The 24,652-nt window shown below is 40.3% G+C and overlaps 1 protein-coding gene across 1 annotated transcript in view; it reads left to right on the top strand.

Annotated features, from left to right (window-relative positions):
- MCF2L2 (MCF.2 cell line derived transforming sequence-like 2) overlaps positions 1 to 24,652 on the top strand; it is a 255,131-nt gene that overhangs the window by 68,193 nt on the left and 162,286 nt on the right. Inside the window, 4 exon segments of the mRNA XM_082393922.1 lie at positions 7,507 to 7,597; positions 10,596 to 10,715; positions 20,688 to 20,804; positions 23,105 to 23,254. Coding sequence (XP_082250048.1) covers positions 7,507 to 7,597; positions 10,596 to 10,715; positions 20,688 to 20,804; positions 23,105 to 23,254 — 478 coding nt within the window.

Raw genomic sequence — 24,652 nt, forward strand, 5'->3', positions numbered from 1 at the left:
AGAAGATCAATGTCCCAGCTCAACACTCAGACCGAGAGAGAGCATGAATCCCCTCTTCCTTCAAATTTTTGTTCTATTCAGGCCCTCAGTGGGTTGGATGATGCCCACCCACGTTGGGGAGGGTATTCTGGACAAACCAGTATGGTTGGTCGCCCTACATTTGACTCAGTCTCATGGCAATGAAGTAAAATTTCAGTTAATTAAATATTTTCTATACCTAGCTTACTGAAAAAGGCAAATCATAGAAAATATATTAATATTAGAGCTTAATTAAGAAAACATGTACCATATCAACCACAAAACTGCTCTGGTATTTTGGGGTCAGAGCACATTTACCTCAATCTCTTACACTCATATATTTATACTTAGTCATATTCAAATTTTGACTCATCAAAAATTCAATTATATTTGTTACAGAGGAGTTACTAAGACTGGAAATGAAGGAATATAGTGTGAAAAGATTTTCTACACTAAGAGAGTGTGGATTTTGTGGCTTGAGCATTGCTCTTGGAGTCAGAAGATTTGAATCTTAGCTCCGCACATAGCGTGTGACTTCGGACAAGTTATTATTATGTTTTAATCACCTTTGAGGGTGATTTTCCTCATTTATAAAATGGAAATATTATCACCAACCTGGTTGTGAGGATTATATTAAATAGTATTCATGCAGCTAATCTATCACAGGACCTTAGTGTTAAAAAGGACAATAGGGATTAAAACAGCCAAATGTTCCCTAAAGAAATGTGTTGTCTAGAAACCCGATTTCCTGTGCATTTGGTTTAGTTGAGGTTTTGACCCTTTTGTTGAACCAGATAGGGTGGAAAAATAAACCCCTCAGTAGTTGATATTACTGCATGTTTTCTAGAATGTATTCCTTATGGGAGGGACTATATTCAAAATCATTGTCATGATTCATTAACTCTTTTTTCTGAATTATGGCCGTACACAACTGTGGCCTGTACACAATTGTGTCAGGAGACACAGTCCTTTATGTACACAGGTATATTCCCAGCAGATCCCACCCTGTTTACCCAGATGCTCTGGTCTTGGGCCTTGGTCTGCAGGGAACTGAGAAGAGCCTTGTTGTGAGGGACATTTGCCCTTGGTTTGGCTGGGGAAGCCACCTATGCTGGCAGCTGTTTATTTCATAGATCAAAGAACATCCTGTGTTTACATACTATATTATATTGCTGAGCCTCTCCCAGCTCCATCTTGCTGAAGAGCCCTAGATGCTCTCTTAGAACATTGAATTGAATAATTATTTGTTTTAAAGAAAAAAGAAAAGAAATAGAAAGCACTAGTAACAGCAAAATATACAAAATAAAACTGCCACAAGGTACAAGCGCATCTGTTGTGAGAAAAAAACTGAAGGGGAGCCATGGTTGGGGTTAAGAGTGTAAGCATTGATATCAGAGCGCTCTGAGTTTGAAATCCAGTTTTGCTAGTGTGATATCAGGCAAGTTATTTTATTTCTATCAGTCTTTGTTTCCTCATCTGTAAAATGGAGACAACAATATCTATTTCATGAGATTAAGATAAAAAACAAAGATGCCTGATAAATGATAGGAGCTGAAGATTAAAGTAGCTGTTATTGTCTAAACTTATTGTTGTTATTAATGTTGGTTTGTTTTTGCTGTACTACAGAACTGTTTTGGTCATTGTTGTACGCCCTTTGATCAGTGCCTGATACCTACTGTGCACTCGATAAGTATGGATCGTTGTTTTTAAGTTGTATAATATTTTTCCTTTTTCACAACTTGAATTTATTTAATTCCTTGGTTTTTTTTTTTAAATTAATTAATTAATTTATTTATTTTTGGCTATGTTGGGTCTTCATTTCTGCGCGAGGGCTTTCTCTAGTTGCGGCGAGCGGGAGCCACTTCTCATTGCGGTGCGCAGGCCTCTCACTGTCGCAGCCTCCCTTGTTGCGGAGCACAAGCTCCAGACGCGCAGGCTCAGCAGGTGTGGCTCACGGGCCCAGTTGCTCTGCGGCATGTGGGACCCCCCAAGACCAGGGCTCGAACCCGTGTCCCCTGCATCGGCAGGCAGACTCTCAACAACTGCGCCACCAGGGAAGCCCAATTCCTTGGGTTTTTAAGCTGAGTTATAATTTACATAAAGTATACACATCTCAACTGTATAGCTCAATGAATATTTACCTATCTATACATCATGTAACAATCACCCAGACGAGGGTATAGAATATTTCTGTGAAGGTTTCCTCCTGCTTCTTTTCTATCAATATCTGCACTCCTACCCCTTCCCTCCCCCAAGGAAACCACTATTCTGAATTTTATTATCGTTGATTAGAAAAAAAAAAAATATTTGGAAGCTAAGCAACCGCCTCTAAATAATCCATAAACTAAAGAAGAAATCATAAAGGAAATTAGAAAACACTTTTAGCTGAACAATAATGAAAACAATATATCAACATTTACATGATGTAACTAAAGCAGTGTTTAGGAGAGAATTATAGCTTTAAATACTTATAATGGAAGACAGGAAAAGTTTAAAATCAATGATACAATCTTCTACCTTAAGAAGTTAAAAAAAATACAATGGCAGTTAAACCCAAAGAAAAGAAAAGGATTGGAAAGAAAGAAAGAGAGAGAGGAAGGAAGGAAGGAAGAAGGAAGGAAGGGAGGAAGGAAGGGAGGGATGGAGGGAGGGAGGGGGGAAGGAAATGGAAAAATAAAACAGAATAATAGAGTTCCAGTTTAATTCCATGGTGATCAGAAATACAACCTGTATGATTGCAGTTCTTTAAAATTTGTTGAAATTTGCTTCGTGGCCTAGGATAATGGACTATTTGATGAATGTCCCGTGTCCTTCTAAAAAGAATGGATGCTGAGTTCTTCAAAGTCGTCTATATCCTTGCTGATTTTTGGCTGTTTGTTCTATCAGTTATTAGGAGAGAAGTGTTAAAATCATTAACTTTGTGGATTTAACTATTTTTCTTTTAGTTCTTTCAATTTTTATTAATGTATTTTGAATCAATATTACTTCATACATACACATTTAGGATTGTTATATCTTCCTAATAAACTATTTATTTTTATATATATCTTTATTGGATTATAATTGCTTTACAATGTTGTGTTAGTTTGTGCTGTACAACAAAGTGAATCAGCTATATGTATACCTATATTCCCTCCCTCATGAGCCTCCCTCCCACCCTCCCCATCCCACCCCACTAGGTCATCACATAGCACCGAGCTGATCTCCCTGTGCTATACTGCAGCTTCCCACTAGCTATCTATTGACTCCTTTATTTTTATGAATCATTTATCTCTGCCAATACTCCCTGTCTTTGACCCTACTTTTTGTAATATTAATATAGCCACACTGGCTTTCTTATGATTAGTGACTGCATGGCATATCTTTTACCATCCTCTTTCTTTTAATGTATCTCTGTCTTTACGTTTAAAGTGTAATCACTATCTCTTGTAATCAGTATTTTCACCCTGACACTATTTACCTTCTTAATGGAGTCATATAGACCATTTCCACTTAATGTGATTATTGAGATTGGTTGTGTTTAAATTTACCATCTTGCTATTTGTACCATCTGTGACTTGTTCCTTTACTCCTCCTTTCCTGCCATATTAGTCTGCTCTGGCTGCCGTAACAAAATACCATAGACTGCTGGCTTAACCAACAGAAATTTCTTTTCTTATGGTTCTGGAGGCTAGAAGTCAAAGATCAAGGTTTTAGCTGATTCCGTTTCTGGTAAGGCTCTCTTTCTGACTGCTGACAGCTGTATTCTTACAGTGTTCTCACGTGGCAGAGAGAGCTCTGGTGTCTCTTTCTTTTCTTGTAAGGGCACCAGCCCTGTTGAATTAGGATTCCACACTTATGACCTTATTTAACCTTTATCACTTCCTTGCAGGCCCTATCCCCAGTTACAGTCACATTGATAGAGCTTTAACATATGAATTTGAGGGGGACACAATTCAGTCTATAGCACCTGCCTACCTTTGAATCATTCAAATATTTTCAGTATTCCATTTTAACTCTTCTATTAGAAGAGCAATGGTTTCTCTAGTGTTACAGTACATATCATTTTACATATATATTATATTTAATACTTTGTTATTATTTTTGCTTTGAATAGTCAGTAGTCTTTTAGTGAAATAAAAGCATAGTTGATAATATTTATCCACATATTTAATGTATACAGTGCCCTGTATTCCTTCTTGGAGATTGAGGTTACCATGTGGGATTATTTCCTTTTAGGAACATTCATTTGCCTATTCCCAGAGTAGGCGACTGCCACTTCTTATGAAAGCCTCCTCCAGTATTTGCTCACTGTAGAAGGTCTTAACTCTCTCTGGAATTTGTTCATTTAAATTTCTTTGTCTTCAAGTTCTCTTATGTTTTTAAGGACAAATATGAGTTTTTAATTTAACCAGGTATTTTTGTTTGTTTGTTTGTTTTTTGGATAGGAATGAAAGACTTCCTAAACCTTCTTTTCAGGCTGTTTCTTTCTTACACCTTCATGCTTCCAACTTCATTCAGCCTGGAGAACATCCTTTAATATTTTTTGAAGTATATGTTTACTGGCAATAAATTCTCTCAGCTCTAGTTGTCTGGAAATGTCCTTATTTCACCTTCATTTTTAAAAATAGATTTTCAGTGGGTATAGAATTCTAAATGAATAGTTTTTTAGGTCAATACCCTGAACAGGGACTTTCCTGGTTGCACAGTGGTTAAGAATCCACCTGCCAATGCAGGGGACACAGGTTCGAGCCCTGGTCCGGGATGATCCCACGTGCAGTGGAGCAACTAAGCCCGTGTGCCATGACTACTGAGCCTCTGCTCTAGAGACCGCGAGCCACAACTACTGAGCCTGCGTGCTGCAGCTACTGACGCCCGCATGCCTAGAGCCTATGCTCCACAACAAGAGAAGCCACCACGATGAGAAGCCCGCGCACCGCAACAAAGAGTAGCCCCTGCTCTCTGCAACTAGAGAAAGTCCGCGTGCAGCAACGAAGACCCAACACAGCCAAAAATAAATAAATAAATAAAAAATACTCTGAACATATATCATTGGATTGTGGCTTCCATAGTTTGAAAATCAGTGATTATTTTTAATGTTACTCTGAAGGTAATGTGTCTTTTTTCACCGGTTGCTTTTAAGAACTTTCTCCTTATCTTTAATTTTCAGCTACTTGGCTCTGATATGTCTAGGTGAGCTTTTCTTTACATTTATCCTGCTTGGTATTGGAAGAACTGCTTGAATCTGTGAGATGATGTCTTTGATCAAATATGGAAATTTCTTATTTTTTCAAGTATTGTTTCTATAACATACACTCTCCTCTCCTTCTGGGACTTCTGTTCATGTCCCACATCTCCTTTACATTCTTTTCTTTCCATTTTCCCCCTGTGTTTCAGTTTGAATATTTTTAATTGATCTGTCTTGTTTCACTTATCTTGTCTTCTGCTGTGTTCAATCTGCTATTAAGCAAATTGAATGAGTTCTTAATTTCAGACATTGATGTTTTGTAATTCTAGAAGGTTCATTTGATTCTTTATTATGGATTATAGTTCTCTGTTGAAATAATGCATCTTTAAAAAACTTTTAATTGAAGTAGAGTTGACTTACAATGTTGTGTTAGTTTCTGGTGTACAGCAAAGCAATTCGGTTATATGCATATATGCACTGTCAGTTAAAATACTGGTGACTCACCTTGATCTTTTGAGGCCTGGTTTTAGTTTTTCTTTGGGCAAGTTTATTCCTGTTTTGTCCTTACTCCTGGAGTGTAGCCCTAGTCCTGTGGAAACTCCTATGATGTTTCATTTATCCTAGAGTATGGCCTTTATAGAGTTTCACCTGAATGCCCAGGGTGTTCATCAAAGTCTGCCTATTCTGGCTGGGCCCAAATACCAATTGTCTCTCCCCAGAACTATGCAAGCTTCATAATTTCTCATCAGTTCTGACATGTGCAGTTGCTATTCTCTGCCAGACTCCTGGAGTCTCACCTAAAATCATAGGGCCCAGGAGTTGGCTAAGCATTAAAGGGGAATTTCCATGAAAACTTCTGGGATTTCCTCTCTGAGGCTTCCCCTCTTGACAGCTATGCCCCTCAAATTCCGGCCACAGTTGTATCTTTAATCTCTGATCCCTGCCTCTTCCAACCAGTAGGACCACACTTCCTTGTACTGTGGCCTGGCCTAGAAAATGTTTCTAGTGAGAGAACCTGGGTCAATGTGGAACTGTGATAATGGGTTGGCCCAATAATGCTTACTTCAGATCAGCTATTTATGTTATCTTGCAGAATTTGCTTAGATCTTCTGCCTTATTTGCATACATATACTTTCTAGGGTAAAGCTCACCTTTTACCCAATATTAGAGAGTTACTGAAGGTTTGCTGTAGGCCAGCTACTTTTTGTGACCTTGATCTCTTTTAATCTTCATGACAAGCACATAAGAAATCATCATAATAGTAGTACTTATACAGTGTTATCAAGTGTCAGGCATTATTCTGAGCATCTTATACATCTGTACGTACTCATTTAATCCTCACATCAACTCTACAGTACTCACATCAACTCGCTAGGTACTGTTATTGTTCTTACTTTACAAATGAGGAGTCTAAGAAACTATAGAGGTTAAGTAACTTCCCTTCCCCAGAAATACACAATGTATAAGTTCATATTTATATAAAAATTCATGTTTCAAACCTAGGCAGTCTGGCTTCAGAATTAGTGCTCTTAACCACTTCCTTATTGGTGGTACTGTTCTCATCTTACAGATTAGGGAACAGCATTAGAGAGGTGAGGTGATGACCCCAAGTCTCAGTGCAAGTAAGTGGCAGCAGTAGGATATGAACCAGGTTCCAAAGCCCTTGCTCTTTCTTCCCATAGTTTCTCCCAAAGAGAGAGAAGAAAAATGTTTTCCCTTTTAGGGCTTTAGTTTTAAAAAAATTTTTGAGAATTTTGTGGGGACTTCAGAGGGGACCAAACAGTTTTTTTTTGGTTTTTAATGAAGTTGATGTCTTCTTGTGCCTATGGTTTTCTGGCCATTTGTGACCAGGCACTGGAAGGGAGTTGTTTTCCCCGTTGACATGTGTTATTTCTGAACACCTCTGGGACTGACTCCTAGGGAAAGATGTTGATAGCTCCTTGAATGTCAGTCTTGGGAGTGGAAAGATGGCAGAGCTCAACCTCGAGGTCCTCTGCCTACACTGCGACATGTGGTGCCCGACTGACGTGAGTCATTGTGCTCGTTGGGTGTTTCATACATTTGCCAGCGAGAAACAGAGCCCTTGAGAGGGTTTGAGACATGAAATATTTCTGTTTTGTGAAGGCTGCCAGGCTCAGATGAGGAGAGGAAGCTGGTTCCTTTGTCAGGGAAGTCAGACCCGGTTATCCCCTCCTGCTGTGCAGGGTGTTTACACAGTGAGCCTGGAGTGACACGGAGACAGTGGAATTGTTCTGCTGAGAGAGCCCCACAGAACCCATGTGTTCCACTGTGTCTGATACTGACCACACCCTTTTTTGCAGTGTGGAGGCTGCCAGCATCGGATTCGTCATTGTTATCGACAGACGAAGGGACAAGTGGAGCTCCGTAAAAGCATCCTTGACACGAATAGCTGTAAATATTTGTTTTTGTGCTCTTATTATAAAGGTCATTTAAATTGTCTATTCAACTATTTCACATCAAAGTCATGGGGAAGTGGAAGTCATTTTATGCCAAATTTGGGGAAGGTCTTTGTAGCAGAGGCTGTTGTGTCATGTCCATATCCCCTCTGCCACCTGAAGGTCACTTACAGATGATTCCTGAGCATGTCAAAGGCTTCCTGAGTCTCTTTACCTTATTGACCTCTCCGGTCACTGGAGAGGAGCAGGTAGGGAATGCTGGGAAGTTAATGCTCCAGCAGTGACCTGCAACTACTGAGTTACGGGCGTTGGTGGATAAATACCCCAGCTTCTGCACCCCTCAGTGGGACAGTTCTGTGGTACGTTCTGCACAGAATTTTGGAGGGTCCCGGCCCTTTCTGCCCACAGCAGTCCCCCCTCACTGATACACTGGCTCTCTAGCCATCACTGTCTCACCAGCGCCCCCATATTCCCTAACTCTTTTTCCCGGGATCACCTCCTCAGGAAACTCTTTAGACCCAAATTCTCATCTTAGGGTTTGCTTTGGGGATCACCTAACTTAAGGCAGTCTTCATTTTAGTTTTCAAATTATTTTTTCACGAATTAGAAAGACACTGGCAAAGCTAAACAAAGTGATACGATAGGTGCTTGCTTTTGGCATTAAATTGCAGAACCTTGGATAGGCTTCCTTTTCCATCTTATTAGTCTGATTTTTACCCCTATTTGTTGCCTTCCAGCAAGTACATGCATCCTTTCTCCGTAGGGACTTCAGACCAGGGAACTCAGCCACATGAGCAGGCAAAGGTACCTCAGGGCCAGTCACACCAACATTTCCACCAAAGCATGCCTCCCTGGGGCAGTTGGGACTGGCTGAAGATGATGGAATATGGTAGGATGGTAATGTAGAGGCTGGGATGGAAGAGGGATGTTTGAAGCCTCAGTTATGCCTACTTACAGAAGCAGTCACACATAGGGAGATGGACACATACAGAGTCTCTCTCAGATCACTTTGGAGCCTCATCCAGATACACAAATAGTGTCTCAGCTCATTTGTCCTGTCCAGACATCACAAAACACAAGGATCTTCTGTTTAGGAACTTGCATTTCAAAGATGAGGGAATGGAAGACTCCCTTCTCTTTGTGCATGGATTGTTTCGTCCCTTTGGTTTAGTTTTTTTTTTTTTTAATTTATTTTATTAGTTTATTTGTTTTCGGCTGTGCTGGGTCTTCGTAGCTGCGTGCGGGCTTTCTCTAGTTGCAGTGAGCGGGGGCTACTCTTCATTGTGGTGCGCAGGCTTCTCATTGCGGTGGCTTCTCCTGTTGCAGAGCACGGGCTCTAGGCACATGGGCTTCAGTAGTTGTGGCACACGGGCTCAGTAGTTGTGGCGCATGGGCTTAGTTGCTCTGTGGCATGTGGGATCTTCCTGGAGCAGGGCTCAAACCCATGTCCCCTGCAATGGCAGGCAGATTCTTAACCACTGCGCTACCAGGGAATTCCCTACCGTATTTATTTGAGGGATAACTACAACGATGGTTGATGCCCTGAGGATTTAGACAGTACCCATGACCATTCCAGAGTTCTGGCCTCCAGAGAGTTCTGGTTTCCCAGGATTCATAGACAATACTTGAATCATCTAATACTTGAGACTAATATGTCCAAGAATTACATTGATCACCTTTATATGTAAAAGATCCTGTAGTGCAGGGATCTGAAAACCTGACTACCAGTCAGAATCTTTTCAGGTGCTTGTTCAAAATACAGATATCTGGACTCTATCCCAGTCCTAATGAATCAGAATATTTCAGGGTAAAGACCAGATTATTATTATTTTAAAAATAAGTTTATTTATTTATTTATTTTTGGCTGCATTGGGTCTTTGTTGCTACACGCGGGCTTTTTCTAGTTGTGGCGAGTGAGGGCTACTCTTCGTTGTGGTGTACGGGCTTCTCATTACGGTGTCTTCTCTTGTTGCAGAGCATGGGCTCTAGGTGCGCAGGCTTCAGTAGTTGTGGCTCGTGGACTCTAGAGCGCAGGCTCATTAGTTGTGGCTCATGGGCTTAGTTGCTCCGCGGCATGTGGGATCTTCCCGGACCAGGGCTCAAACCTGTGTCCCCTGCATTGGCAGGCGGATTCTTAACCACTGTGCCACCAGGGAAGTCCCAAGACCAGATTATTTTTTAACAAGCACTGCAGCAGGTTGTTCTTGAGAACCACTGGAAGAATGGAAAGCCATGAGCGATGGGAGACTTGGATTCCCAATTTTGACACTACGTTGTTACATGAATTTGTTATCTCATTTCTCAGAATCTTACCTCAAGATGAGAACAGTGCTTCCTAAAGCAATTTAGCAATAAGATGCATTAAGAACCCTTAAAATACTAAATCTTTCACTCAGTAATTTTTCTAGGAAGCTATGCTCTAAAATGTGGATAAAGATTTCATTTTAGTGTTATTTATAATAGTAAAAATATGGAGGAGCCTAAATCACTAGTAATAAGGGATTGGTTAAATAAATTGTACACCCATAAAAATATTTCCAAAGAATTTTTAATAACAGGAATAAAAGCTCATGGTATAATATTAAATTAAAAGGCAGGTTGCAAAATATTTCTACAGGTTGAGTTTAACTATGCTAGATATTTAAGCAGAGAAAATAGCCTAGAAATAATTAAATTGAAATATTAAGAATGGTTATGAAATCATGGGTGGTTTTCTTATTCTAATGTATACTTTTATTAATTTCTCAACTTTTCTATAAAGAGTATAAATTGTTTTTTTAATCAGAAAATTTTTTTGTTTGGTTTGGTTTTGTTTTTAAGGAGGGGTTTAGATTATGTGACCAGTAAGAGCTCTTTCAGCTGTGAAATCCTGTGAAATATATTCTAATTCTTGGCATCCATGGTGTCCACTTTAACTTTGTCATCTGTAATCTTGGGCAAGAGGAGACCAATGGATTTGACATTTGCCCTGACACTTTTTATGATCCTTCCAGGTAGCATTTCCAGGAAACTTGCAGCTCATATTCATTCTTCGTCCATCTTGCTTTATCCAGAGGACATTCACTGACATTGGCATTAAGTACTATCGAGATGAATTTAAAATGAAAGTGCCGGTAAGCATGACCTTTCTTCTTGTCTGCATTTGTTTAGGGCATGCGGAGAAGATGACATGTGAGCTTGTTTCCAAGGAAGGTAGGATTCCTCAGGCAGAGAGGGAGAGGAGGGCATTCTGGGCAGAGGGAACGGCACGTGTAAGGACATGGAAGCAGGAAGTACACTCTTTATGTGAGGTCCATGGGGAAGCCCCATTCTTGTTGGAAGTACATATAGGATCATCTTTTGGAAGAAAAGGTAAGAAACATGGAATATGTCTTAAGTGTAAGGATAAAGGTTCTGGATTTAATTCAGTAGGCAATGGGGATCCAGTGAAGGTTTTTGAGTTGGGGAGTGACTTGGGTAAAGGAGTACTGGAATTATATAAATCCAGCGGTGTTATATAAAAGGTGATGTCCAAGACTGTAGAAAGAGATTGAAAAAGGAAGAGAAACTGTAATAGTATGAGTAAAGAAAAATCAGGATCTAAAATATGGGGGTGACAAATGTAGGCAACTGTGAGTAAAAATTAAAACCAACGTTGTGATACATATAAAAGGAAAACAAATTAAAATGACAAGATTGAAAATTTTACCTCTGGAGGAGCTTCAAGATGGCGGAAGAGTAAGATGTGGAGATCACCTTTCTCGCCACAAATACATCAGAAATACATCTACATGTGGAACAACTCCTACAGAACACCTACTGAATGCTGGCAGAAGACGTCAGACCTCCCAAAAGGCAAGAAACTCCCCACGTACCTGGGTAGGGCAAAAGAAAAAAGAAAAAACAGAGACAAAGAATAGGGACGGGAGAGGAGGAACCAAGATGGCAGAGTAGAAGGACCCAAGATGGCAGAGTAGAAGGACGTGTTCTCACTCCTTCTTGCGAGAACACCAGAATCACAACTAGCAGCTGGGCAATCATCGACAAGAAGACACTGGAACTCACCAAAAAAGATACCCCACATCCAAAGACAAAGGAGAAGCCACAGTGAGATGGTGGGAGGGGTGCAATCACAGTAAAATCAAATCCCATAACTGGTGGGTGGGTGACTCACAGACTGGCGAACACTTATACCACAGAAGTCCACCCACTGGAGTGAAGGTTCTGAGCCCCACGTCAGGCTTCCCAACCTGGGGTTCCGGCAACGGGAGGAGGAATTCCTAGAGAATCAGACTTTGAAGGCTAGTGGGAATTGATTGCAGGACTTCGACAGGACTGGGGGAAACACAGACTCCACTCTTGGAGGGTACACACAAAGTAATGTGCACATTGGGGCCCAGGAGAAGGAGCAGTGACCCCATGGGAGACTGAACCAGACCAATCTGCTAGTGTTGGAAGGTCTCCTGCAGAGGCAGGGGGTGGCTCTGTTTCACTGTGGGGACAAGGACACTGGCAGCAGAAGTTCTGGGATGTAATCCTTGGTGTGAGCCCTCCCAGAGTCTGTCATTAGCCCCACCAAAGAGCCCAGGTAGGCTCCAGTGTTGGGTTGCCTCAGGCCAAACAACCAACAGGGAGGGAACCCAGCCCCACCCATCAACAGTCAAGTGGATTAAAGTTTTACTGAGATCTGACCACCACAGCAACAGTCAGCTCTACCCACCACCAGTCCCTCCCATCAAACCTCTTAGATAGCCTCATCCACCAGAGGGCAGACAGCAGAAGCAAGAAGAACTACAGTCCTGCAGCCTGTGGAACAAAAACCACATTCACAGAAAGATAGACAAGATGAAAAGGCAGAGGGCTATATACCAGATGAAGGAACAAGATAAAACCCCAGAAAAACAACTAAATGAAGTGGAGATAGGCAACCTTCCAGAAAAAGAATTTAGAATAATGATAGTGAAGATGATCCAGGACTTCGGAAAAAGAATGGAGGCAAAGATCGAGAAGATGCAAGAAATGTTTAACAAAGACCTAGAAGAATTAAAGAACAAACAAACAGGGCTTCCCTGGTGGCACAGTGGTTGAGAATCTGCCTGCCACTGCAGGGGACATGGGTTCGAGCCCTGGTCTGGGAAGATCCCACATCCCGCGGAGCAACTAGGCCCGTGAGCCACAATTACTGAGCCTGCGCGTCTGGAGCCTGTGCTCCGCAACAGGAGAGGCCGTGATAATGAGAGGCCCGCGCACCGCGATGAGGAGTGGCCCCCACTTGCTGCAGCTAGAGAAAGCCCTCACACAGAAATGAAGACCCAACACAGCCATAAATAAATAAATTAATTAATTAAAAAAAAAAAAGAAATCTTTTAAAAAAAAAAAACGAAGACCCAACACAGCCATAAAAATAAATAAATAATTAATTAAAAAATAAAAGAACAAACAAACAGAGATGAACAATACAATAACTGAAATGAAAACTACACTAGAAGGAATCAATAGCAGAATGACTGAGGCAGAAGAACGGATAAGTGACCTGGAAGACAGAATGGTGGAATTCACTGCTGCAGAACAGAATAAAGAAAAAAAATGAAAAGAAATGAAGACAGCCTAAGAGACCTCTGGGACAACATTAAACGCAACAACCTTCGCATTATAGGGGTCCAAGAAGGAGAAGAGGGAGAGAAAGGACCAGAGAAAATACTTGAAGAGATTATAGTCAAAAACTTCCCTAACACGGGAAAAGAAATAGCCACCCAAGTCCAGGAAGCACAGCGAGTCCCATACAGGATAAACCCAAGGAGAAACACGCCGAGACACATAGTAATCAAATTGGCAAAAATTAGAGACAAAAAAAAATTATTGAAAGCAGCAAGGGAAAAATGACAAATAACATGCAAGGGAACTCCCATAAGGTTAACAGCGGATTTCTCAGCAGAAACTCTACAAGCCAGAAGGGAGTGGCATGATATACTTAAAGTGATGAAAGGGAAGAACCTACAACCAAGATTACTCTACCCGGCAAGGATCTCATTCAGATTCGATGGAGAAATCAAAAGCTTTACAAACAAGCAAAAGCTAAGAGAATTCAGCACCACCAAACCAGCTCTACAACAAATGCTAAAGGAACTTCTCTAAGTGGAAAACACAAGAGAAGAAAAGGACCTACAAAAACAAACCCAACACAATTAAGAAAATGGTCATAGGAACATACATATCGATAATTACCTTAAATGTAAATGGATTAAATGCTCCAACCAAATGACATAGACTGGCTAAATGGATAGAAAAAGAAGACCCATATATATGCTGTCTACAAGAGACCCACTTTAGACCTAGGGATGCATACAGACTGAAAGTGAGGGGATGGAAAAAGATATTCCATGCAAATGGAAATCAAAAGAAAGCTGGAGTAGCTATACTCATATCAGATAAAATAGACTTTAAAGTAAAGAATGTTACAAGAGACAAAGAAGGACACTACATAATGATCAAGGGATCAATCCAAGAGGAAGATATAACAATTGTAAATATTTATGCACCCAACATAGGAGCACCTCAATACCTAAGGCAAATACTAACAGCCATAAAAGGGGAAATCGACAGTAACACAATCATAGTAGGGGCCTTTAACACCCCACTTTCACCAATGGACAGATCATCCAAAAGGAAAATAAATAAGGAAACAGAAGCTTTAAATGCTACATTAAACAAGATGGACTTAATTGATATTTATAGGACATTCCATCCAAAAACAACAGAATACATTTTCTTCTCAAGTGCTCATGGAACATTCTCCAGGATAAATCATATCTTGGGTCACAAATCAAGCCTTGGTAAATTTAAGAAAATTAAAATCATATCAAGTATCTTTTCCTACCACAATGCTATGAGACTAGATATCAATTACAGGGGAAAATCTGTGAAAAATACAAACACATGGAGGCTAAACAATACACTACTTAATAACCAAGAGATCACTGAAGAAATCAAACAGGAAATCAAAAAATACCTAGAAACAAATGACAAAACACGATGACCCAAAACCTATGGGATGCAGCAAAAACAGTTCTAAGAGGGAAGTTTATAGCAATACAATCCTACCTTAAGAAACAAGAAACATCTCAAATAAGCAACCTAACCTTACACCTAAAGCAATTAGAGAAAGAAGAAGAAAAAAACCCCAAAGTTAGCAGAAGGAAAGAAATCATAAAGATCAGATCAGAAATAAATGAAAAAGAAATGAAGGAAACTATAACAAAGATAAATAAAACTAAAAGCTGGTTCTTTGAGAAGATAAACAAAATTGATAAACCATTAGCCAGACTCATCAAGAAAAAAAGGGAGAAGACTGAAATCAATAGAATTAGAAATGAAAAAGGAGAAGTAACAACTGACACTGCAGAAATACAAAGGATCATGAGAAATTACTACAAGCAACTATATGCCAATAAAATGGACAACCTGGAAGAAATGGACAAATTCTTAGAAATGCACAACCTTCCGAGACTGAACCAGGAAGAAATAGAAAATAGGAACAGAGCAATCACAAGCACTGAAATTGAAACTGTGATTAAAAATCTTCCAACATACAAAAGCCCAGGACCAGATGGCTTCACAGGCGAATTCTATCAAACATTTAGAGAAGAGCTAACACCTATCCTTCTCAAACTCTTCCAAAATATAGCAGAGGGAGGAACACTCCCAAACCTGTTCTACGAGGCCACCATCACCCTGATACCAAAACCAGACAAAGATGTCACAAAGAAAGAAAACTACAGGCCAATATCACTGATGAACATAGATGCAGAAATTCTTAACAACATACTGGCAAACAGAATCCAACAGCACATTAAAAGGATCATACACCATGATCAAGTGGGGTTTATCCCAGGAGTGCAAGGATTCTTCAATATACGCAAATCAGTCAATGTGATACACCATATTAACAAATTGAAGGAGAAAAACCATATGATCATCTAAATAGATGCAGAGAAAGCTTTCGACAAAATTCAACACCAATTTATGATAAAAACCCTTCAGAAACTAGTCATAGAGGGAACTTACCTCAACATAATAAAGGCCATATATGACAAACCCACAGCCAACATCGTCCTCAATGGTGAAAAACTGAAACCATTTCCACTAAGATCAGGAACAAGACAAGGTTGCCCACTCTTATCACTATTATTCAACATAGTTTTGGATGTTTTAGCCACAGCAATCAGAGAAGAAAAAGAAATAAAAGGAATCCAAATCGGAAAAGAAGAAGTAAAGCTGTCACTGTTTGCAGATGACATGATACTATACATAGAGTATCCTAAAGATGCTACCAGAAAACTACTAGAGCTAATCAATGAATTTGGTAAAGTAGCCGGATACAAAATTAATGCACAGAAATCTCTTGCATTCCTCTACACTAATGATGAAAAATCTGAAAGTGAAATTAAGAAAACACTCCCATTTACCATTGCAACAAAAAGAATAAAATATCTAGGAATAGACCTACCTAAGGAGACAAAAGACCTGTATGCAGAAAATTATAAGACACTGATGAAAGAAATTAAAGATGATACAAATAGATGGAGAGATATACCATGTTCTTGGACTGGAAGAATCAACACTGTGAAAATGACTCTACTACCCAAAGCAATCTACAGATTCAATGCAATCCCTATCAAACTACCAATGGCATTTTTCACAGAATTAGAAGAAAAAATCTTCCAATTTGTATGGAAACACAAAAAACTGAATAGCCAAAGCAATCTTGAGAAAGAAAAACGGAGCTGGAGGATTGAGGCTCCCTGACTTCAGACTATACTACAAAGCTACAGTAATCAAGACAGTATGGTACTGGCACAAAAACAGAAATATAGATCAATGGAACAGGGTAGAAAGCCCAGAGATATACCCACGCACATATGGTCACCTTATCTTTGATAAAGGAGGCAAGAATATACAGTGGAGAAAAGACAGCCTCTTCAATAAGTGGTGCTGGGAAAACTAGACAGCTATATGTAGTAGAATGAAATTAGAACACTCCCTAACACCATACACAAAAATAAACTCAAAATGGATTAAAGACCTAAATGTAAGGCCAGACACTATTAAACTCTTAGAGGAAAACTTAGGCAGAACACTCCATGACATAAATCACAGCAAGATCCTTTTTGACCCACCTCCTAGAGAAATGGCAATAAAAACAAAATAAACAAATGGGACCTAATGAAACTTAAAAGCTTTTACACAGCAAAGGAAACCATAAACAAGACGAAAAGACAACCCTCAGAATGGGAGAAAATATTTGCAAATGAAGCAACTGACAGAGGATTAATCTCCAAAATTTACAAGCAGCTCATGCAGCTCAATATCAAAAAAACAAGCAACCCAATCCAAAAATGGGCAGAAGACCTAATAGACATTTCTCCAAAGAAGATATACAGATTGCCAACAAACACATAAAAGAATGCGCAACAGCATTAATCATTAGAGAAATGCAAATCAAAACTACAATGAGATATCATCTCACACCAGTCAGAATGGCCATCATCAAAAAAATCTACAAACAATAAATGCTGGAGAAGGTGTGGAGAAAAGGGAACCCTACTGCACTGTTGGTGGGAATGTAAATTGATGCAGCCACTATGGAGAGGAGTATGGAGATTCCTTTAAAAACTAATAATAGAACTACCATACAACCCAGCAATCCCACTACTGGGCATATACCCTGAGAAAACCATAATTCAACAGGAGTCATGTACCACAATGTTCATTGCAGCTTTATTTACAATAGCCAGGACATGGAAGCAACCTAAATGTCCATCAACAGATGAATGGGTAAAGAAGATGTGGCACATATATACAATGGAATATTACTCAGCCATAAAGAGAAACGAAATTGAGTTATTTGTAGTGAGGTGGATTGACCTAGAGTCTGTTACACAGAGTGAAGTAAGTCAGAAAGAGAAAAACAAATACCGTATGCTAACACATATATATGGAATCTAAAAAAAAAAAAAAAAAGATCATGAAGGACCTAGGGGCAAGATGAGAATAAAGACACAAACCTGCTAGAGAATGGACTTGAAGAATGGGGAGTGGGAAGGGTAAGCTGGGACAAAGTGAGAGAATGACATGGACACATATACACTATCAAATGTAAAATAGATAGCTAGTGGGAAGCAGCCGCATAGCACAGGGAGATCAGCTCGGTGCTGTGTGACCACGTAGAGGGGTGGGATATGGAGGGTGGGGGGGAGGGAGATGCAAGAGGGAAGAGATATGGGGATATATGTATATGTATAACTGATTCACTTTGCTATAAAGCAGAAACACACCATTGTAAAGCAATTATACTCAAAGATGTAAAAAAAAATTTTTTTTTTACCTCTAACTTTGGCAGAGATGTGAGGCAAACAGGCATTTGCATACTTTGTTGTTAGGAATGAAGTTGGTAATGACCAATATGAAAGACTAATTGACGGTATTTATCAAAAATTAAAACGTACATACCCTCTGACCTACCTATAAGAGTTATTCTGCAGGTATCTCACGCACATACACAAAGCTGCATATATAATGATATTCATTACCAAATTGTTTGTAATAGTAAATGATTGGGAAAAAAGTAATGCCCAACAACAGGGAGCTGGTTAATTAAATTATGGTCTACCCACTCAGTTAAATATTATGCAACCATCAGAAGTGGTAAGGTGTGGTACAACCACGGTGGAAACAGTTGGCAATTTTTTACAAAGTTAAACATATACCTGCCCCATGACCCACCCAAGAGACATGAAAACACATTTCCAATGACAGATGAATAGATAAAGAAATTGTGGCATATTCGTGTAAAGGGATAATATTAAGCAATAAAGAAGGAGTGAAGTACTGAACATGCAACAACATGGGTTTATCTCAAAAATATTCTCTTGAAAGAAAGAAGCTAGACACTGAAGTGTATTATTTTCTGTGATTCTTTTTATATAAAGTTCAATAAGAGGCAAGACTAAGCTATGGTGGTAGACAGTTAAAACAGTGGCTGCTGTTAGGGGTGGAGATAGTGGAGACCAGAAGGAGGCCTAGGAGAACTTTCTGAGGAAATGTTCTATGTCTTGGTTAAAAAGTGTTACATGTGTGTATACATTTGTCAAAACGAATTGAACTGTACCCTTAAGATCTGTGAATTTTATTTATGTAAATTATATCTCAATTGAGAAATGAAAAAAAAAAATAAGAAAAATCTATAGTGATATAGAAAAGTTTCTAATATATTCTTGGTTTTATTATTCATTGAGTTGGAAATAATTTTCAACTCATGGAAAAATTTCAAGAATAAGAGTAAAGGGACTTCCCTGGTGGCGCAGTTATTAAGAATCTGCCTGCCAATGCAGGGGACGTGAGTTCAAGCCCTGGTCCGGGAAGATCTCACATGCCGTGGAGCAACTAAGCCCGTGCGCCATGAGTACTGAGCCTGCACTCTAGAGCCCGTGAGCCACAACTATTGAAGCCCGCGTGCCTAAAGCCCGTGCTCTGCAACAAGAGAAGCCACCGCAATGAGAAGCCTGTGCACCACAACGAAGAGTAGCCCCCGCTCACCACTAGAGAAAGCCCGTGCACAGCAATAAAGACCCGATGCAGCCAAAAATAAAATAAATAAAATACATTTATTTAAACAAAAAATTTAGGAGGGAAAGACAGATGGATTCAGCTTTGTTTGTTTGTTTTTCCCTTTCTCTTATGTTATAAAAATAATTTTTTAAGTTCCCAAACTCCTTTCCATAAGTGAAGGAGAAAGGCATGGAACATGGAGCCTGACAAGGTTAACATAGCGATATGTAGAATCAGATCCCACTAAACTTAAGTTCCTTGAAGGCAGGGCTTTTGGTGCTTACTTTTATCCCTCAGAGCCTGGCAATTATTAGAAGTTCAATACAGATATGTTGAATGAGTCAGTCAGTTTTGTTTTACCTGTAGACTTTGGGGTCTAACTTATATTCTTTTCATCCCAAAGTGGATTTATCACTTGACTAATACTATATAATAATAGAAAAAAGCCTATATTCTCATGTCCTCTGACCAAGAATCTGTTCTAAGAATGTACATGTTGGATATGACATGGTAAAGTCAGGGCTGCCACAGGAAGAAATGAGGGGGAGGCTTTGAAGGAAGAAGTTTATTATACTCACAGGTCAAAATAATCAATGACTGAAGAAATATAAAGTCATCAGTTAAAGGCTACAAGGGGTGTGTGTTTCAGAGATGAGAGTGAGTAGGGGTATGATATTGTCCCTGCTACAGAGAGCCGGGACTGCTCCCTGGGCAGGACCACTGCAGTGGAGTAGAAAGGGACAGATTGGAGTATGTCATCTTCCTCTAGATGTCTGGGCATTTGTTCATCAGCAGGCTTGTTAATTTATGAAAACCCACTCACAATCACCTCAAAACTTTCTCCACCTGAGATAAGTTTGGGGCATATCACCACCCCTCATAGAAGGGGCATCAGTGTAGTCAATCTTCTCAGTCCATACTCCTCAATGGGTCCTTGTGTTCTAATTTTATTTTGGTATTCACCAGCCCACCCTTCATTGGAATTTTCATTGCAGATTTTTAGGTCTCAGTACAGCGTTTGGTTTTGGTGGCTGAAGGGTATACTTTAGCCTGGGAACTTTTGACAAAAATTTACCTAAAGCAAGACCTGACTTCTAGGCAGCTTAGAACTGAGCTCACTGATTCAAGTCACTGTTTTGTTGCAGGCTGTTCAGCACTGCTGTTCCTCACTCAAAGGGGGAAAATGGAAAGAGACTTTAAAATGTTTCTCTGCTGGTTGAAGTAACCATCTTTGGATATAAATGCCTGATTAGGCAAAGTTGAAGTACTATTTAAACAACAGTAGGGACTTCCGTGGTGGTCCAGTGGTTGAGACTCTTCGCTTCCATGTCCCCTGTCCGCGCAGGGGACATGGGTTCGGTCCCTGGGGGAACTAAGATCCTGCATGCTGCATGGTGCAGCCAAATAAAATAAAATAAAATTTTAAATTAAATAACAGTAGAATCTAGATGAGCTACTTAATTATCTGTGAGGAATATATTGGGTTTTTTCTGTTTTAGATCGTTATGTTAAACTCCGTTTCTGACCTTCATAACTACATCGACAAAAGCCAACTGACAGAGGACTTAGGGGGAACTTTGGAATATCGCCACAGTCAGTGGATAAATCATCGAACTGTAAGTACCAATTTATGTGCCCTTTTCAGTGTCCCTCCTGGTTTTCTAGAGACAGGAGACCTAGAGATCAACTGTTGGGCAGTCATTGCCCATGACTACCTAACATCGGGAAGGTTGGGTTTTCTAAGCAACAGGCACGGGGAGAGACAAGGTGCAAGGATAAAAGCTAGGACTTCTCTTGCTGATTACCTTCATCTTGGCTCATTTTCTGGTATGGGGGTTTTGGGGGACTTGATTTAGAGTGCACCTGGGGAGTTTGCAAAATACTCTGCTATACCTCAGAGAATTTAATTTATTTGATCTAGGATGGGTCTCAGGCATTAGTGGGTCACAAAACTCCCCAGATGATTCTAGTGTACAGACAGATTGAAACCCACCAAGTCAGAAGAAGCTGCATTTAAATGTTGCCACCATTGCTTCTTATCTGAGCTCAGGGGAGTTACTAAACCTCTCTGAGTTTGTTTTCTCCCCTGCAACTAACACAGTGGTTCTCAGCTAGGGGCAGTTTTCCCCCAGAGGACATTTGTCGATGTCTTTAGATAGATGTTTTTTATAGTCATAACTTGGGGAGAGGGGTGTTACTGGCGTATCCTGGGTAGGAGCCAAGGATGCTGCTAAACATCTTATAATGCACTAGACAGCCCCCCACAATAAAGAATTATCTGGACCAACATATCAATAGTGCCAATGGTAGGAAACCTTGGACTAACAAAAGCTACCTGAAGGTTTGATATGCAGAATAAGTGATATAATGTCTATGAAAGCATCTGAAATATAGTATTTTACTTTTTCCTACTTACTCATAGTGATGGTTATTATGCTAAAATAGAAGGGTTAGGAATATTAAGGAAAAAGTGAGATTGAAACTCAGCAAATAATGTTTGTCTATATAAAGTTGTCATTCCCCTTTCCCTGCTCTCCTAGCCTCATACCCTTGAGAAGATTAGGTTTTCTATGCAAAATCAGAAGTTGCTTTCACCATCCTGAAAACACCTTGCAGTGTCAGCACACCTCTCTATCTACTCACTTTGGAAACATGTTGTTCAACATTTACTGATGAGGACTTCCCTGGTGCCGCAGTGGTTAAGAATCCGCCTGCCAATGCAGGGGGCACGGGTTTGAGCCCTGGTCCGGGAAGATCCCACATGCTGTGGAGCAGCTAAGCCTGTGAGCCACAACTACTGAGCCTGCACTCCAGAGCCCACAAGCCACAACTACTGAAGCCCATGTGCCTAGAGCCTGTGCTCCGCAATAAGAGAAGCCACCGCATTGAGAAGCCCACATACCGTAACGAAGAGTAGCCCCCGCTTGCTGCAACTAGAGAAAACCTGCACACAGCAGTGAAGACCCAACGCAGCCAAAAATAAATAAATTTATTAAAAAAAAATTTACTGATGAACAAACACCTCAACTACATTTGATTAAGTAGAATTCACCCTGTTTTAGGGTGTAATGTTTTTTTTTTTGGTTTTGTTTATAAATTCATTTATTTAATTTATTTATTATTTTTGGCTGCATTGGGTCCTCGTTGCTGTGTGTGGGCAGAGATAGTTGTGGCGAACTGGGGCTATTCTTCCTTGCGGTGAGTGGGCTTCTCTTGTTGCAGAGCCCGGGCTCTAGGCGTGCGGGCTTCAGTAGTTGTGGTTCGCAGGCTTTACAGAGTAAAGAGGTGATTTATCTAAGGTCATATGGTCAAGTAGTGGCAGAGCCAAGACTAAGGCCAAGCTTTTTTGAATCACTCTATTAGGAGCAGGTCCTCTGTACCATTTCCAATTAGTGATTACTAATAATCACCAATTACTAATAATCACTAATCAGACACATGGAATCAAGTTATTTTGTTAATTGCACTCGCCACAGGAAACCTTTGGCTTTCCCCTATTTCTAGGATGACATTTCCAGGCTTTATACCTGATTCTCTTAGTTCTTACTTTTACATTTGTAAGATACTCATCTGTGCCCAAGATCCTTTCAAATTTGCCATTCCTTTTGATCCTCAGAAAACTCCTGAAAAAATAGAACAACCATTGGTTGAATCCTACCTTCTTTCCTTCCTTACTGTCCTAGTAATATGATCTTGGCCAATTTACTTGACCTGCTAGAGCTTCAGTTCCCTCTTCTATAAAATGGAGATAAAATGCCTTCTACTCTAGATTATTGAGATGATAGACAAATGTATAGCACAAAGTACAATGCATGGCCTATTTCGTATACTCAGGAAATAGTTCCCCTGTCCTATTGAGAGAGCATATTGGTGAATGTTAATCCCTCTACACTGTTATGATTGTCTGAACTTCCAGGCCATTGAAAACTTTGCTCTGGCATTGAAGAGCACTGCTCAGATGCTCCAGACTTTTGGGGCCTGCCTAGCCACAACAGAACTGCCCAGAAGCATGCCATCCTCTGAAGACCTTCTCATGTCCCACACAAGGCAGCAGGGCAAGTTGCAGGTGAGTGGTCAGTAACCTCTCAGAGGCCAGCCTATGTGCTGGCAGATGGTCAGCTTCCTGGAGAGTGCTGGGAGCAGAATTAAAAGTTAAGCCCTCTTCTTCCCACTTCTCCAGCAACTTGGCAGCCACTAATCATCTTTAATCTTCTATATAGGCAGTGTGTAAAGAGGAAAATCTCTTAATGACTGGGTAGTACATGTGAAATGATTGCAGGTTGTGAGAAGCAGCCCCTTAAAAGGGAACTCATTCCAGCTTTGTGCTGGTGAGACAAGGTGTGTGAACATCCCTTCAAGGTCCACACTCCTATGATCTTCTCAGGACAGAACAAGATATAATGGGCTGAAATTGCAGGGAGGAAGGGAGGGAGGGATGGGAGTTGGCTTTTGAAGCATAAGCTTTCCTGAGGCTGTTGTGAAGTTTTGGGGCAGACTAGTAAGCTGATTTATTGCTTCACTCTCTCAGGGATGTGTCTTTTTATTTGGGGACCAATATGAGAAAGAGAACTATGAAAGGTGCTCTGAACTGGGTTTAAGGAGAGACACCTACTAAAGGATTCATAAAAACATGTCAGAACCTGCTGAGAAGGCAGCTTGGCAGATTCTTTTAGGCCATGCAGTAAAGGGAAGTCTTCTCAGGGCTTACCAGCTGGGTGTCAGCCACTTTCTGTCTCCAGAAACCGACCAAGTCTATTATTTCACAGGAGACCAGAACTCAACAGGGCAGCAAATCAAGGATTGGAAGGTTGATACATCGTAGCATTGCATGTATACTTGCTGTGTTGAGCTTAAGAAGAGCTGAACTCTCTTTTATCTGTGACCCAAAATTTGCAAAAATTTTGCTTTGCTAGGTGATTGATTTTTTATTTATTCAGCATGTATTGATGACCCACCACCACATGCCAAGAAAACAAACAAACAAAATGCCAACTCAAAGAACTCATAGTTTAGTTAGGGGAGTCAGAGTCTAGTAGTTGTGGCAAATTAATTCTTCCATGTGTCAGGGAGCACTGTTTAATTCTATCTTTAAGGGTCTTGGTTACCAAAAAGAGTTCAAAATGTATTCTCAGAATTACTCTGAGTAATCAAAAGATCTGGTTTGAAACTGTAGAAGCCTGAAAGCATCCTGGAATTTTCCCTGGAAATGCCGCTGAGAAACTTGACCATTTTCTTTGCCAAACATATTGGCAAAGTTCACCTCCCATGTTTCTTGGAAGAGACGGCATGGGGTGTGGAAGGCTGGGTCGAGGGTGCCTCTGTGAAGACTGCTAGAAAAGGGTTGGTGATCCACGCCCAAAGGTCACAGACCACAGGAGCCTACAGAGCAGTCAGTTAGTATATAGGTGTGATGTTGAGCATCAGAGCTCCAGCCTGGGCTCATGAGCAAGTGTGTTCTGTGCCT

This window comes from Balaenoptera borealis, assembly GCF_965194805.1.
Source record: "Balaenoptera borealis genome assembly, chromosome: 5".
NCBI classification, from domain to species: domain Eukaryota; kingdom Metazoa; phylum Chordata; class Mammalia; order Artiodactyla; family Balaenopteridae; genus Balaenoptera; species Balaenoptera borealis.